General features: G+C 43.1%; 1 protein-coding gene across 1 annotated transcript; it reads left to right on the plus strand.

Annotated features, from left to right (window-relative positions):
* Window positions 1-13,425: 13,425 nt before the first annotated feature.
* Window positions 13,426-17,260, plus strand: LOC136762796 (hepatitis A virus cellular receptor 1 homolog). The gene is made up of 6 exons (XM_066716334.1): window positions 13,426-13,565; window positions 13,965-14,306; window positions 14,517-14,591; window positions 14,944-15,023; window positions 15,364-15,445; window positions 15,705-17,260. The coding sequence occupies exons 1-6, from the start codon at window positions 13,514-13,516 to the stop codon at window positions 15,980-15,982; spliced, it is 909 nt and encodes a 302-aa protein (XP_066572431.1). The 5' UTR covers window positions 13,426-13,513; the 3' UTR covers window positions 15,983-17,260.
* The last annotated feature ends 543 nt before the right edge of the window (window positions 17,261-17,803 follow it).

The raw sequence follows: 17,803 nt of genomic DNA on the forward strand, positions 1-17,803 counted from the left end.
CCCTCGTAGTTCTGACAGATTCTTGTTTTTTTGTGCCAAGAGATGGAGAGTTTCTCGGGCTGCAAACAGGACATGCACCCCAGTCCCCAGACTAGTCTCACAGCTCGAAAACCTCCATAGCAACACACCCATCTTGTGTGGCCAGGTCTCCATAGCGTTTGTGTGCATTGGGCACTCTTGCAGGGGTCTGGGGGTGTGTCCGGACTGGTAATGAATATGCCACAAAGACACAGAGATGTGTCCTTTCACTTCTCTTGGGTTGAGTCTCTTAGAAAACTCCCCCCTGCCTTTTTCTTTGCGCTTCTTCTTCTGTGAGCCACACTGTGCCAAAAGTTTTATATCCAAGGGGAACACTTACATTTAGAGAAAAATCCCTGTATATATAAACAATGTACTTCTTTTTTATAAAAGGGAAAAAAGAGACTGAAAACTATTTGTATGCATACTGTGTACTGTTTATGTATTCTTCCATAGTTTAAACCTCATCACCATCCTCTAAAAAGAAATGCACATACTAAATTTCCATACTTGGTAAATGGGTTTCAGTTGAAGACCTGCTATTAAATGTATCATCTTTAAAATTAATACATTTGGTTTGAATTGGTAATTTGAGTTCCAGCGTGTTCATTACCTCCCTTTGGCAAAGCCATGCAAGATCAGTTTCACTACTGGACAAATATGCATTCAATATTGGAGGGTTCTTTGACAAATAAATAATTAAACAAACAAACAAACAAATTAATGAATAAATAAAACAAAACAAAAATATTCTGGAAAAAGCCCTGCTAAGTACAGGCTATAGTAAAGCTAAATGCTGATGGATTATCTCAGATGACTGTTCATGTGCAGTCATCGTGACTTCATCTGTGAAAGTAATTGGATTAGCAATCCACCGCACTGCCTCAGTCCGCGGGTATGTGGAGAAAACCTCCCGTATGTGAGTGAGCTGGCATACTTCCACACCACCGCAGCTTTGGCAACTTGCACATTGTAGGTACTGCAGCTCCGTAACCCCAGCGCCAAGCCTCAGAAATCCTGCAAGACAGTTCTCTCAATGGTGTAGAAGAGAGGACAGAAGCAACCAACATCATAATCTGGTCTTTTCTTAGTATCACCTTGTACTGCCACACATACGCTCACATGCACCCAGGCACCCACACACACACAATCATGCGCACATACACGCATGCAAGCACATATGGATTCTCAATACTGAAACGCCTTGTTCTTGCTCAGAAATATAATTGCACCAGTTTCTGATCTGCCCAGCACACTAACCAAAAGCATGTTTTGAAAATGGCCTGGTTATGGCACAGCTTTCAGCCACTGGTTTGCAACATTTCTGCCAGATGTTACAGCTTAGAACAGTTTATCAGATATGCATATACACACATACAGCAGCCACTGGATTATACAGTTCTAGAGTGCAACATGTTTGAACGATGAGCTCATGGTGATCCAGAATTTGATCCAGAATCCTGCACAGAGATTGGAGTGCAGTAATGCTGTACTGGTGAAAACAGTTCACAGGTGGGAAAGCAGAGAGATGTTATCTTATGTACAATACTCCTGTTGTAAACTCGTTGCAATGCATTGTAGCCTAACTGTCACAAACTGTTAGCTGATATAAAAAAAATAAGAAATGAGAGCGGGCTGTCCAGATCCACTGAAAGCTAATTTCGGTGGATTTATTGTTGACAAGCAAGAGGCTTATCGAACACTCTGAATAATGGAATGAATAAATGAATAAATAATTCAATATCTCACTCAATCTATCCATGCTTGAATCTCTGCCTTTTGTATTCATAGCTCTTGTCTGCAATCATCCCTTTCAGTTGCTTGGATTACAGCCCTGCCGAAATAAAACATATGCTGCCAAAAATAACAAGCCCATCTTAGTGTTTCATTGGGTGAATTGTTTCAAACGCCATTAATGATTCAGGCCGAGAACCCCCCAACTTCCCGATAAAAACGATCATGCAGCCTTCGTAGGCATTGTCTGTCTCATGATAATCTGACAGTGAAGAGTCCTCATCTGCTCCGTGCTCGAGAAAAAACACGCAAGAGCCCAGAGAATTATCCCTGTGGTGTTACTCTACCCCCTACAGAGTTTTACTTTTCAAAGACACATATTGTAACTTTCAGATAATCACGCCCGGCTTCCTTGTTTCACACACACTGGGAGGCTTCCTCTGGCTTTCCTCTGCAAATAAACACTTCCACAATTTCAGTTTCTTTACAAGAGGTCAGGTCTGGAGCGTCATGCAGTCACCCCATGGGACATTGTGAAAGGCCATTCTGTGGATCTATTAGAAAGACTATCAAGAAAAACTGTACAGTTGACTTGAAGATATACTCCTGGGAAGCAAACCTGCGGATGCTCTCTCTCCTGCTGCCCTGGACGAGCTGGCTTTCTTGTTGACTGAGCTCTTGACTGACCTCTGTGATCCAGTGCCTGTGTGAATCCCAGTCAGAGGCACGTATTTCTCACGCCTTTCTCCACGTCTACAACTGAAACTAGACATGGGTATAGGGGTGTAAGTTTACACTGTTATACACCCCTCCGGTACCCACAGTACCCCGTCTGTGAACGCCCTGCTACATCTCATCACGCTGAACGAGGAGAGAATGCAATGTTCTTTCTCATTAATTAATTCGTTATTTCTTCAGATGAAATTAAAGTGTCTACTTATTACACACACGCAGACAAACACCGCCGTAGGGCTTTCCATTTCCTTGCTATGCTATGTGTTATTACTGTAACTCATTTTCCCCTCCACCCACCCAACACCATCACCCTTACATCGCTAAAGATATGATGTAGAAAGCATGAATGTGCTGTTGTTTCAGAACAGCAACCCTCCTGTTTCCACTGGATTCGTTAGGCCTACCTACTGTCACTTCGGCCTTCATTGCGGGTCCTTTTCCTTCTCTCTCTCTCTCCTTGAGTTTCAGGCAAACGGCTCTCTGCACTGGGCTTGGGGGGGCCAGGCACCTGCACACTCTCTTCCTCGTGTGCGATCGGACCCCAGACTGTAATCAATTGCAAAGCTGTTTTTACAGTAACTGTTCAGGGACCAGTCTGTATTTAGCCTAATACATCCGAGACGGCGTGCTATAAAATCTCTGATTATTAGGCCTTCTGCAAATCATTTAGTGCAGTTAAGACCAGAGCTGCATATTTTGTTTGTTTTTCTGTGTTTGTGTTTTTGGTGGTTATCCTCCACAAGCATTTATACATAATACGCTACGATTGCTGGTATCATTAGTGCAATCAGTGCGTACAGTACAATTAATGAATAATGTTTCGCTTACCGGGAGGACATGTCAAACACAGCGTAGGACCTTTACGTTTAGCGTAAAGAGAAACAGATGTTCATTTCAATGAGTGTGTGTGTGTCTGTGTGTGACGCAACAGCTGTTCCCCCCTTCATTTGTTCATTTAGTCTGAATTTGATCATTTACAGACAAACAGGTGACAACCCTCATAGTAATAAGGCTGGGGGTGGGGTGGAGGGGTTACTGGAGATGCAGTTACGCAAATGTCAGATTTGGGAAGAAAATGACACACGGTAAGCAGTTGACCTTGACACTACATTACACTACACAACACTACACTACACTATACTGTACTGTAGAGATTTCCTAAGCTGAGGGGAATGTGTGGAATAAGTGTTGCACCAGGTATATTTTTACACTCAAGAGGAACCTGATGTCTCTCTCAATCTTGGTCTGGGAGGAAATTAATTTAAGCAACATATATTAAAATTGACTGGCACCATCGTCTTTGCTCCACCACCTGTTTTGGGCACAAGTTTACAAACCATTTTGCCATCGTGCATTGTAAAACCCGTTGACAACCTCCCAAGCTGTTAAGAATGAACACTGGAAGTTAATAAAATGTGAAAAAATATTATTCTTGAATACTGTTAGCATGAATTCTGCAAATTACACTTAATCTCTCTTACAAACACAAACACTCACATACACACTCTCTCTCTTTCTCTCTCTCTCTCTCACACACACACCCTCCTCACACATTCTGATTGTATAATAAAAATGACTTCTTGTTGTTCCTTATTGTGGGTTGATGGACTACTGTTTTCTATTTCATATTCTGGCAGAGGTTTGGCTGAAGCCTGGCAAAACAAACTGTTCAGCAAAATATCATAAATCGAGAATACACGATGTTTACATTTGGGGGGATGTGTGCTTCCACAGCAATCTGCTAGGGTCTTGGCACAGTTTGCCAAAACTGGTGTAATAGTAATTGTGGAACAAATTAAACAAATGTGGCCTGCAGAGATTTCACATACTAATGTATCCACTGATCTGATTTGCTTGATTGGAATTAACCTGCATTTGCAAAGGTTCATTAAATACTTGGAAGTAGATGGAGTGGGTTTTGAAACAACAGACACGTGCTCTAAAAGCCGTGGAAGGGAGGCAGATATACTGATTACATTTTTAGTTTCCAAGACAGGAAGCCATTAAATTCCCTCTTTTATTTAATGAAAAAAATGTTTATTTATTTATTTATATTGAATCATTTTAAAGCCAAGGGTATTCTGTGCACTCCCCAAACTTTCTCATGTTCTCACAATCCCAGCTGGAGTTCAGTGTATCCAGAGCACCGATCTCAGAGAACACACAATGCAGTCCTGAAGAACAGACCCTGCTCCGAGGCCGGGGGGGGGGCTGTAACCCATGTTCCTGTTTATTATTATTTATGTTATCGTAACTCTAACAGCAGCATCCAAATCCCCTCACCAGCAGGACAGCTGTTGGCAAGGCTGACGGGTTGTGTGTCCAGTATGTGAGCGGTAAGCACCACCGTACAGAGAGGTCAAATTAGTTGCAATAAAATAGAAATAAGAACACATTTTTTTGTTAGGTTTGTTTTTTATTGATGCCTTAGATCTCCCATTTCCAGACCAGAGTTCTTTTTTGGGACCTCTATAAATTGTACTGAAGACTTCACAGAGCTTTTGTGTAGCTTTTCAGGTTGTCTCCTGCTGTGTTTATTACTGTAACTGTGCCTGTAATGGAGGCCCATCGCAGTAGCTCGTTAACCTTCTCTGTTACCATACAAACATGCTCCAGACATGAGGCTAAAACTACATTACTGCAGTGTGTGCGTGTGTATGTGTGAGTGTGTATTTGTGTGTGTGTGTGATTGTGTGTGAGTGGGTGTGTGACTGTGTGTGAGTAAGTGTGGTGTGTGTGTGTAGGGGGTGCTCTGGCCTCTGAGAGAGAAGGAGGGGAATGGCAGGAATAACGCGTTTACAGAGAGGCGGGCCATGAGGAGGGAGTGCACACAGCTGCTGACTCCAGGGATCACGTCTGAAAGGGACACAAAACAACGGGTATGTTTTCGGAACACGTGCAACACGGCAGCAGCCGCGGCGCTCTGGCACAGGGCGGACAGAGGCCCGCTGGAGGAGTTGCAGACACTGAGTAGGACATTACCAGGAAGCTCACGTCCACAAAGTAACTGACCCCAGAGTCATGCAAGATGTGAAGTGACCCGTGTTCATGTCATTCGGGACAGTGGAGAGGGAGGGAAGTCTTATGTCACGCACACATACACAAACACACACACACACACACACACACACACACACACACACACACACACACACACACACACACACACACACACACACAAATTGTTCTCTCTGATGCTTGGAAGATACTCTAGCTCCTTAAGATGCATTGCGATCTGTCAAAAATAAGCCCTCCCCTCCCCAGAGTCAACTACTGAGCCGGGCTGATTTCTGTGCAGGTAGAAAGTGTTTGTGATGATTGTAGCCGGTGCCTGAGGGGTCTGGCTGTTCTATGTCTCCGTGTGGCTCTAGCCCTCCTGCTCTGAGCTCTAGCCTGGATCCTGTGCTCTTTCTCACAGTCACAAGGCCACTCCCTGGCTCTGCACAGCTGGAAAGACTTTGTGCGCCTGTCACTTATTAGGGCAGCCTAACTCCGCTGTAGATGTATGTGTTATCGGCCTTGTGTTTTTGCATTCTTTCACAATGGCCAGAGAGAGCAGAAGAGACACATGGATGAGCCAGAGGACAAAGTTGATGTGAGGGAATGAAGGAACAGACAACCCCTGCTCCTGAATCCTGGCTCTTACTGTTGTTGTTCTTAGTTTTTTTAAATTATTATTATGTTTCTGTATATGGGCCTGCTCATTACGGTCATCTTTCGAGTTTAACTGATAGGATGTGAACTTTAATCTCCTCCCCGTGTGCGGGTCAGCGTCGAGGCTGTGGTTTCCGAGTGTCACGTCTGCGAGCCCTGGTGCAGCGAGCGCTGAGAAGTTGAGCTGTTTGCTGACTGTGGGCTTGAGAGCTGGTGCAATAAGAAAGGCTATTCAGATGCAGTGCTGTAGATGGAGGGGCTGGCATGGCGTTGGTGTCCTAGCGACAGCACAGTGGGAGCAGGGCCCAGTGACGTCACGGTACAGACCCAACACATGCTGATAGCATCTGATTCTCAGCTTTGGTTGTTTTTATCATGTCATCTCATTACAACACCTCCTCAGACTCGTCACCTTTTCCACTGTCATCCAAAGCTGCAAATGCACGATAACACAATCAGGCAGGTGGAATGTCACATTTGTGTGTTCTGAGTGTTTTCATTAAACCCTTTTTTATTTTTAAGTATTTATTTTTTTCTTTTGTGGTGTTTTTTTCTTTTACATTTTTACATAAAGTTGTTCAATCCAGAGCTGACATGATTGTCTATAAACTGGGAGGGAAATTACAGATGATCTGTGCTCTACAGTATAGGTCTGAGGTCGGCTCAGAGGTCACTCCAGAGCTGAGTCCGACAGTGTTTCTTCGCTATAGCCCTCTGAGAACCAGCAGTTGCACTACTGAGAAGCAGAGCTCGACCCAGGCCTCTCCGCCACGGTGCACACAGTGTTCAGGTGTATTTCGTCCGTGAGTTTCAATGAAACGACTTCACTAATGTGTCTGTAATATTACTCTGCACTGTAATGTCATAACATGGCCTTTGGAAACAAGTTTTGGTGACACGTGTATATTCCCTGACAACTGGATAAGGGGTATCTGCGAAGAAAGAAATAATTCATAATTCTCAAGTCCCAATTTTGTGGGAATGGGATTTTATCCATGGCTTCTTCTGGTGCAGTCCTATTTTGGGCTAAAGTAAACTCACGTGTGGGACCAGTAGTTTTGCACAGAGGGAAAGCGCTGGGTCTAGTTAAGGATTCCTGACAATCTAACGCTGCTCCAGAGATTCACTTTCCCACAGTGCTGACGTCACACCGGAGTCAGCCAGTGACCAGTACCTCTCGGGCAGCGCAAGAAGCAAGTGGCCCTGTCACCAACCCCAGAGCCTGCAGGTCTGAGCTCCACTTTATTGCAGCTCGTTAATTACAAAGCGATGATAGTAGCCCTGTGAAAGCCACACACAGACACGCACACACGCATGCAGCCAGGCACACAGGCACACTCAGACACATGCATGCACTCTGTCTCTTGTTTTTACAGAAGCTTGCCCTGCATTTTCTTGAACTGCCCCCCCCCCCCTCATCGTTAAACCCGCAGAGAGCTAGGGAGCCCTGTACAGAAAGTGACCCTGGACCGATTTACACTGTGTCGGAGGGAAGCTGGGCTGGCTTTTTATTGCTGGAACAGGAAAGAACAACAAGATACAAACTGGGGAGTGACAGAGTCCCGACGCCAAGCAACGCAGACCAGTATGCCTGCAAACACTCTCCTCCCACAGACCATCCCGCTCTGCTAAAAACACTACCAATTGACCATCGGGCCCATCGGGTCAGATGGCAGTGACAGGCCCGCAGTGGTACGTAAGGAAAATCAGTGCACCGGTCCATCATTCCCTGCAATAATGGCTCAGGATGCTGACCATCTGCAACTAAATCTGTCAGTGCCTGTGTTATTAGAATTATCAATATTAGTCATAATTTTTTATTTAAACAGTTATATATATTTTTTTCTAGGCAGGCAGGATGTTATTCTGTTCTAAAATTAAACCTGGGGAGGGTGTGTGTGTGGGCTAATTACACAGGGATTTGATTAATCACGTTGCCTCTCCCTCCCGACTCCAGGCCCACTGCGGAGTCTTTCAGGCCGTCCGTATAACCATCTGAGGGGTCAGAGCTCAGTCCCACAGCAGACCCAGCGCACGCAAGCCCGCAAGCCACAAGGCTCGAACAAGAGCCAGCGGAGGAGGGTGCGGAGGAAGGCAGGGATAACAAGACATATTGAGAAAATGAGAGGCTGCGCCCCATCTGTGTGTGACCACACCGTGGACCAGCACACACACACACCCTTGGTTTCACTGGATTCCCATAGGCAGGGAATCGTGTGTAAAACAAGGTCAAGATTAAGAAAAGAAAACACAAGCATATGAGTGAATTAACAATCCCCCCGGGAGCCCATTTTAGCTATCCATCCTTCCTAGTAGTAAATCTACTCATTCTTGCTTGTTCTTGTCCTGTATTTAGGTGTGTTTTACTTGCCTTCTCTTGCGGTTCTCGTATCCTCGCTCTCTCTCTCTCTGCCCACTGTACACCAGCCCTCGACTTCCTGGACTTGTGGGAGTTTTACATTTATTTGATGTAACTGTTTTGTGTAGATGTTCTCATTTGCAGTGTAAATAAATAGATACTTAGATAAATTCCATAACTACAAAGTCAAATACTTAGTTAACTTAAACACAAAATAAACATACAGAGCCATCAGGCAACAAACTAGGTGTACAGAGGGAACAGTGGCGGCTCTTCATTATTTTGGGATTAGTGGTATTTTTTAAAATTGTATTATTTACAGGATGGAAAGGGCAGGACGAGATCTTTGCGCGGTTTGCATATGCACTGGAATGTGACCGAGTTCGAAGGGAAAAGGAACAGCGATTCCCAACGCACAGCACGTCTCCCTGCAGCACTGTCACAGCGCAGCACGTACCCCGGCCGCCCAGCCCCACGCTGCGTTCTTCCTTATTTCCTTTTTCTTTCTTTCTCTCTGATTCTTTTCCTTTTTTTTACAAGAGTCTCATGCACCTACACTTTTAACCTCATGCAATCAGATTCTCCTGCTATCTATAAAAGATACAACATAAACACAGCCACCCTGCTAGAGGCAGCGGACCGATGAGGAAAACCACAGGGATTAACTGTCCTGAGGAGTTTTAAATACATGTGTATACAAAGCTGTCTGACCGCAAAAGTATGAGAATGCTGTGGTATAATATACAGCATGTTTATATACACTCAGTGGCCACTTTATTAGGTACACCTGCTCGTTAATGCAAATAGCTAACAGTGAATCATGTGGCTGCAACTCGATATATAAAGCATGCAGACATGGTAAAGAGGTTTAGTTGTTGTTTGACAAAACATTCAAATTGTGAAGATCTAAATGACTTTGACCGTGGTATTGTTGTTGGTGCCAGATGTGGTGGTTCCAGCATTTCAGAAACAGCTGACCTCCTGGGATTTTCACGCACTACAGTCTCTAGAGTTTACAGAGAATGATGCCATAAACAAAAAAAATCCAGTGTGCAAGTTAAAGAGAGAACATAAGAACATAAAAAAGTTTACAAACGAGAGGATGTCATTCAACCAATCGTGCTCGTTTGGTGTCCATTAGTAACTAAGTGAGCCAAGGATCACATTCAGTCTATTTCTGAATTTTCCCAAATAGTCGGCTTCAACCACATCACTGGGGAGTTTGTGATGACTTTCTGTGCTAAGAAATGTCTCCTGTTTTCCATCTTGAATGCTTTGAAGCCCAATTTCCATTTGTGTCCCGGGTGCGTGTGTCCCTGCTGATCTGGAAAAGCTCCTCTGGTTTGATGTGGTCGATGTCCTTCATAATTTTGAAGACTTGGATCAAGTCCCCACATAGTCTCCAGGGTGAAAAGGTTCAGTTCCTCAGTCTCTCAGTAGGACATTCCCTTCAGACCTGGAATAAGTCTGGTTGCTCTCCACTGAACTGCATCTAGAGCAGCGATATCTTTCTTTTACTGTGGAGCCCAGAACTGTCCACAGTATCCAGATGAGCTCTAATTAGTGCATTGTGCAGTCTGAACATTACTTCCCTTGTTCAGGGGAGAATGGTCAGACTCGTTCAAGCTGACAGAAAGGACACAAATACTCAAATAACCACTCTTTACTACAGTGGTGTGCAGAAGGGCATCTCTGAATGCACAATGCATTGAACTTTGAAGTGGATGGACTACAGTAGCAGACGACCATGCCGGATTCCACTACTGTCAGCTAAGAACAGGAGGAGGCTACAGGGGGCATCGAAACTGCGCAAATGAAGATTGGAAAAACATCGCCTGGTCTGACAAATCTCAATTTATGCTGCAACATGCAGATAGTAGGGTCAAGGATCCATGGATCCATCCTGCCTTGTGTCAACGGTACAGGCTGCAGGTGGTGGTGATGTAATGATGTGTTGAATGTTTTCTTGGCACACATTAGGCCCCTTAATACCAATTGAACATAATTTGAATGCCACAGCGTACCTAAGCATTGTTGCTGACCATGTGCATCCCTTTATGGTCGCAGTCTTCCTGTTTTCAAATAGACACTTCCAGCAGGATAATGCGCCATGTCATCTCAAGTTGGTTCCATGAACATGACAGTGAATGGCCTGCACAGTCCCCAGATCTCAATACAATAGAGTACATTTGGAATGAGCATGAATATGTGGCTGAAAAATCTGCAAGAACTGTGTGATGCTATCGAGTCGGCATGGACCAAAATCCATAAGGAATGTTTCCAGCACCTTGTTGAATCCATACAGCAAAGAATTCAGGCTGTTCTGGAGGCAAAAGGGGGTCGTACATAATAAAGTGGCCACTGAGTGTGTGTGTGTGTGTGTATGTGTATATATATATATGTACACTCACCTAAAGGATTATTAGGAACACCTGTTCAATTTCTCATTAATGCAATTATCTAACCAACCAATCACATGGCAGATGCTTCAATGCATTTAGGGGTGTGGTCCTGGTCAAGACAATCTCCTGAACTCCAAACTGAATGTCTGAATGGGAAAGAAAGGTGATTTAAGCAATTTTGAGCGTGGCATGGTTGTTGGTGCCAGACGGGCCGGTCTGAGTATTTCACAATCTGCTCAGTTACTGGGATTTTCACGCACAACCATTTCTAGGGTTTACAAAGAATGGTGTGAAAAGGGAAAAACATCCAGTATGCGGCAGTCCTGTGGGCAAAAATGCCTCGTTGATGCTAGAGGTCAGAGGAGAATGGGCCGACTGATTCAAGCTGATAGAAGAGCAACTTTGACTGAAATAACCACTCGTTACAACCGAGGTATGCAGCAAAGCATTTGTGAAGCCACAACACGTACAACCTTGAGGCGGATTGGCTGCAACAGCAGAAGACCCCACCGGGTACCACTCATCTCCACTACAAATAGGAAAAAGATGCTTCAATTTGAACAAGCTCACCAAAATTGGACAGTTGAAGACTGGAAAAATGTTGCCTGGTCTGATGAGTCTCGATTTCTGTTGAGACATTCAGATGGTAGAGTCAGAATTTGGCGTAAACAGAATGAGAACATGGATCCATCATGCCTTGTTACCACTGTGCAGGCTGGTGGTGGTGGTGTAATGGTGTGGGGGATGTTTTCTTGGCACACTTTAGGCCCCTTAGTGCCAATTGGGCATCGTTTAAATGCCACGGCCTACCTGAGCATTGTTTCTGACCATGTCCATCCCTTTATGACCACCATGTACCCATCCTCTGATGGCGACTTCCAGCAGGATAATGCACCATGTCACAAAGGTCGAATCATTTCAAATTGGTTTCTTGAACGTGACAATGAGTTCACTGTACTAAACTGGCCCCCACAGTCACCAGATCTCAACCCAATAGAGCATCTTTGGGATGTGGTGGAACGGGAGCTTCGTGCCCTGGATGTGCATCCCACAAATCTCCATCAACTGCAAGATGCTATCCTATCAATATGGGCCAACATTTCTAAAGAATGCTTTCAGCACCTTGTTGAATCAATGCCACGTAGAATTAAGGCAGTTCTGAAGGCGAAAGGGGGTCAAACACAGTATTAGTATGGTGTTCCTAATAATCCTTTAGGTGAGTGTATATATATATATAAATATATATATATATATACTGTAGATAGATAGATAGATAGATAGATATAAATACATCATAGCTGGGTAATTGCTGGCAGATATTTATTTTTCTTATGACTGTGCAAACTCAGGTTTTTCATACAGCTGATTGCATCTAGTTTAGCTTCTGGTAGGATGTCAAAACAAACACAGCTCCAGTCAGCCGCAGGTTAAAGGTTAAGTAAACCCAAAGCAAATGTAGGAGCTGTTAAATACCCGAGGGGAGAGGGTAGCCTCTCTGAGGATTATGTCACAGTCTCAGCTCAGGAAGTTACAGATCACCAGTGAGAGGAAACATGAGAACATAAACACACCGAACAGACAACCAATCAGAGGTGGCAATCTCAGCACATAAAAAGAAAATATCTCAGCAAATGTACTTGTGTTTTATCATAGGCAAATAATTAGAGTTTTGAAGATAATAAGACAAAAACAAGACCTTACAGAAATCAATTTCACAGGAAAGTTATACAACTAAAAACTAAATCTCAGAGAAAAACTAACTTCTCTTTTCTGAGATTACATTTGGCAGAGGTGATTCTGCAGTTCCTTTAAAATTATTATTTTCTAATAAATGTAATTATTGGGAACATATCCTCTGGTTTCTTCCTGTTGGGAATCTATACTGGCCTGACTTAATTCAGAATAACAACTCATCAGAGATTTGTTTTTTTAAAGAAGAGTGAAAGAAAATAGAAAGCCAATTAAAAAATATATAGATTGGAATCATTCTTCCTTCAGAGAAAATAAAATGTTGCCGTTATTTTAAAGTTGAAATAACCAGCAATTCTGCACGTTCTCACACTAGTTAATATCCAGAAATCATAACCCCATTCAGACACCTATTGCAGAGCTGTTGCTAAAGGTTATCGACACCACTCAGATCCAATTCGACCCTGTGTGGGAGCAGCCAGAACACATCCCATAGCTGCACACATTATATGTATGAAAGGACCACTTAGAAAACCAAGGGAAATGTAAAAATATATAGTTATATTTATAAATGTATACGAATATATCATTCGTTTCCTTTAAGAGATACAGTGGAAACAGCTGACATTGTTTTAAAGAGAGTCCACTGGATAGAGATCACACTGCACAGACATCAGTTGTGTTTAAAAAACCCCCACAAACACTGTGTTATCTCCGTTTGTCAAAATAGTTACTAAAAACATTAACTGTATTAATTTTTTCGAGTTCCTGCAGTGGTTCCTCTATGTAATGAGCTGAGAAGGAAGTAAAAACACCAAATAGCTTTTGAGTAAAAACCAAGGCAAACTGCATATGAAGAGGTTGGTTATAAGACAACCCAGATCAGCACTGTCTCTCAACCCTGAGGCTGTTTCAGAGGAAAATGAATCTTGTGTGTCTTGTATCATGTTGTATCACCTCAGCTTTAATGTCAGGTAGGAACTGTGGTTCTTTTTAATGAATACTATTTATTTATTTATTTATTTGTTTGTTTGTTTGTTTATTTTGGAGCATCCTTGCTTTGGATTACTTATCCTACACCTGTATACGATCACATGCTTCTGTCTCTGCATTGCTATTTTTTTAAAGAGAATGATTTTATATTTTCATTAATAGACATATATTACTCTATTTGCCATCCCCAGAGCTCACAATAAAATAACTGGTTGTTTGTGACTGTTATAACTAGGGCTGTGATACACACACAGTACTCAGGCTTTGTTTCAGTAGCTCTGAGCTGTAACATTTATCTGGGTGTAAAATCAGGATGTCATACTGTTTTACATGGTCTTGATTATGTGTTTATCCTGTTTGTGCCCCTTTGCTGCCTACAGTGAGTGGAGTCTCTGCTGTGAGCGTCAGTGGTGTTGTTGGGGAGAACATCACTCTGCCCTGCAGCTACTCTGTGAAGAACTATGGAGTGCTGGATGTGTGCTGGGTCAGAGGAGAAATACCTAGTATGGGGTGTGCAAACACCATCATTTCAACTAAAGGAAATGCTGTGAACCACAGAGCCTCAGACAGGTACCAGCTGTGGGCCGGACTGACAGAGGGGGATGTCTCTCTGACCATCCTCAGCGCTCAGGAGAGGGACTCCGGGACGTACGGCTGCAGGGTGGAAATACCAGGACCCTTTAATGACCAGAAACATCATTTTCACTTGACTGTTACACAGGGTGAGTGAATAAACAAGTATTTACCCTATTATCACATTTAGCAATGAAAATAAAATTGCACCAGCCACAGAAAGATGTATATACATCTCACTAACACACTCCTCTGCTTATTCACTTCAGATAGAGCATCACGTGTCTTTGCAATGAATGGTATTCTAGATGTTCTTGGCATTACAGTGAAGCTGCAATGCTGTCCTTCTTTCTCTCCAGGAGGTGTGGGGACAACCACAGCTGCAGCTCCAGACACACAGACGACATCTGGCACCGACTCTCCTAACAGAACAGGTGAGGCCCGCACCACCGTCGGACGATTATTGCCATTGAGACAGACTGCGGTTTTAAATTAGCTTTGAGACACATTTTATACAATTACACAATTTAAAATAAATTAATAAATGACACAAATCAATCTACAAATTCGGTGGGGGGGCATTACATAGAGAGAAGACAAGCTGCTGTTGTTCATGGAGGATGTCATCAGATTATGTCACCGTTTTATTCTATGGAATTTCTCATTAATTTGCTTTACTCAACACAGAAGACGTGAATTCTGATTAAGTGCACAGATTGATGATTCCTTGCTTCCTGTCAGCCCACTGCTCTGCTTCCTTAGGCCTGTTTTTGTTCTTCTTTTAAGATGTCTTCACCGAGGGGAAGGTGACTGTAAACAGAGAAGCTGAGAGTGTTCCCAGCAGTACCGAAAGCTCAGACCTCCAGGTATGCAGCACTGTTTAACAGCAATAGAGGAAGCTGCTTGTTGACAGAAAGACTCTCTCCTCATATGCAGGTTTCCTTTGGGGTTTTCCCTTCCTGAATAACACATTATTCCAAGGGTTGGGGGAATGGGGGAGTACACTGTGGGATTCTGCCCCTTACCTGTGTCTCACCTCGACAAAAAACAATCATGCGGACCAAAATATTATACTGCGGCTCTCTGAATGTATTTACATATATTTTTTATCTGATTTAGTTTGCTTGTGAATTCTCCTGGAGGCACGAATGTCAGCATTCATATTATTTATTTATTTATTTATACTCGTCCTATCTTTCCATTCAGAAAACTCACACCTTTAATGGGAACCTATTAAGAATATCAGCTATAGTCTTGGTGACTGCCTTATTCCTCACACTCATCATGGGTAAGTGCTTTAAATGTGTTGTGTGTTGGTGCAACAGACAGAACCCCACTTTACACAAGTTTAGATAATTAAATACATTAATTAATTAACTTATTAGTCTACCTGCAGCCTTGTTCTAGATGATTATTATTATTCATTAGTCTGTTTTTGTAAAAAAAAGAAATAAAAACCTCTTCCTCTTGGAAAGTGGAATTGAAAGAGCAACTCATAAACACAGTTTAGAGAATTAACAAAACTTTCCGATTTGGTTAATCCTCAGGATTGACTTTCTGCAAACAGAAGAAAACAAAAGCGCAGAGCAGTGGCAGGGACCTGGAGCTGTCTATGGGGGGCAACTGGCCCAACGCGTACATGGAGACCCCTGTGCGTGCCCTGCGCACTGCCACTGTCTGGCACGTCCCAGACTTTCACAGTCAGCAAACGGGGCTGCACTACAGTAGGACAGCCTGTGGTGCCCCTGCACAGCAGCTGACCGCAGAGTGGAAGGTGAAGGCTGGAGGGCCGCCACCAGGGAGCTATATCCTTAACCTCAGATGACCAAGTCACCTACGGCAGACCTGTGTGGCTTGAGGCTGTAGGCCACCGCCACCCCTAATGGGAAAAAATCCAATTGATCCAGGTGTAGGAAATAAAAATTAACAGAGAGCCCTAGCAAGAATCTTTTTCACTGTTATTCTCCCGCTCACCAACCCCCCAGTAGTAGATTTTCACTCCATGCTGTCCCGCTTGCTACGATGGTGATGTTGGAAGCAGTGGTTACTTATTGGAAGGTCTCTTACTTTTGTCCGCCTAGAAAATGTCCACCCTACGCCACTGGTGGCAACAGTGAACTCAGAACAATGCAACGTTGGGGCAAACACAAACCTGGAGACTCCAGCACACGTGGTCAACATGTGAAATAACTATTATATAACTACAGTTATATGATTACATTCCTTAGAAAATAAATAATAAAATGCAGAGAATGAAACGCTAAATTAAAAACACAAACAAACTAATCAAATATGCTGTATTGATGCATGGACAATATTCGAATTGTGCTTGATATGAAACTCCAGAGATGTGCCTGTAAATTGTGCTACACAGAGCACTAAATGACAATGTGTGCTCTGGGCTAATATGTTTCTACAAGACTGCCTGTTAATACTGATCCTGTATGACGCTCTTATGTGTGTGTGTGTGTGTGTGTGTGTGTGTGTGTGTGTGTGTGTGTGTGTGAGAGAGAGAGAAATTTGTTTGGTGTTACGAGCTGTCAGCTCAGCTTCACAGCCCCGACTGTAGGACATCGCCAGAGTGGTTGTATTACAAAACAGGAGTCCGAGGTGATCAAAAACTGTTCCGCACTGACATCTAGTGGTCTAGTGTTTTAATTAATCAATGAATGCAGTAGTTCCCATCCTGGTCCTGGGGAAGCAGTGTCCTGCTGGTTTTGATCCACCCTCAATTAATTAAAACCTTAATTAAACTAATAATTATCTGTATTTGACTTTTAAACTTGAAATGATTAAAAGTTGGATAATTTGAGTGACTAGTATTCTATTATATTCAACCTGATGTCTCCAATGGTTTAAAATTCTTAATAAGCTTTGATTAGGCCAATTATTAGTTCAATTAAGGAATTGAAATAGCAAAAATAAAAGCAGGAACCCCCCCAAGACCAGGATTGGGAACACTGAATTACTGACATACATTTATCTATATATATGTGTCTGTGTGTGTGTGTTCATAATTGAAAATATATGTATATATTGTTCTATTTTGTTTCTCATTAACAAAATGTTTTACAATGCCACTGCACATTTTTTGCGGGTGTAATTATTTAATTATTTGGGAACTTAAAAACTAAATAAAAAAAATTGAAGTATCGTTCTATCTCAGTGGGGTGAGTAAGCGCATATACACGAGAATCTGAAAGCAGGAGAAAACAGAAGGAAGTCAAGAGAGCAGATGTGTCAGTACTCACCCACGGCACCATGTAGTCATGGTCTGTGCAGTCAGTGTCACGGACCCTTAGCGTGAGAGAGTTCGGCACAAGGGGGATTTCATGAGGCTGTCTATTCTTACTCTTGACTACTCAGAATAGCAATACTCTACATAATCTGTCTACTGCAAAATACACCAATCAGCCATAACATTATGACCACCTGCCTAATATTGTGTAGGTCCCCCTTTTGCCACCAAAACAGCCCTGACCCGTCGAGGCATGGACTCCACTAGACCTCTGAAGGAGTGCTGTGGTATCTGGAACCAAGACGTTAGCAGCAGATCCTTTAAGTCCTGTAAGTTGCTGGTCTGCGGCTACGCAGCCCCATACGCAACAAACTGCGATGCACTGTGTGTTCTGACACCTTTCTATCA

Source organism: Amia ocellicauda, chromosome 11 (genome assembly GCF_036373705.1).
Source record: "Amia ocellicauda isolate fAmiCal2 chromosome 11, fAmiCal2.hap1, whole genome shotgun sequence".
Lineage (NCBI taxonomy): Eukaryota > Metazoa > Chordata > Actinopteri > Amiiformes > Amiidae > Amia > Amia ocellicauda.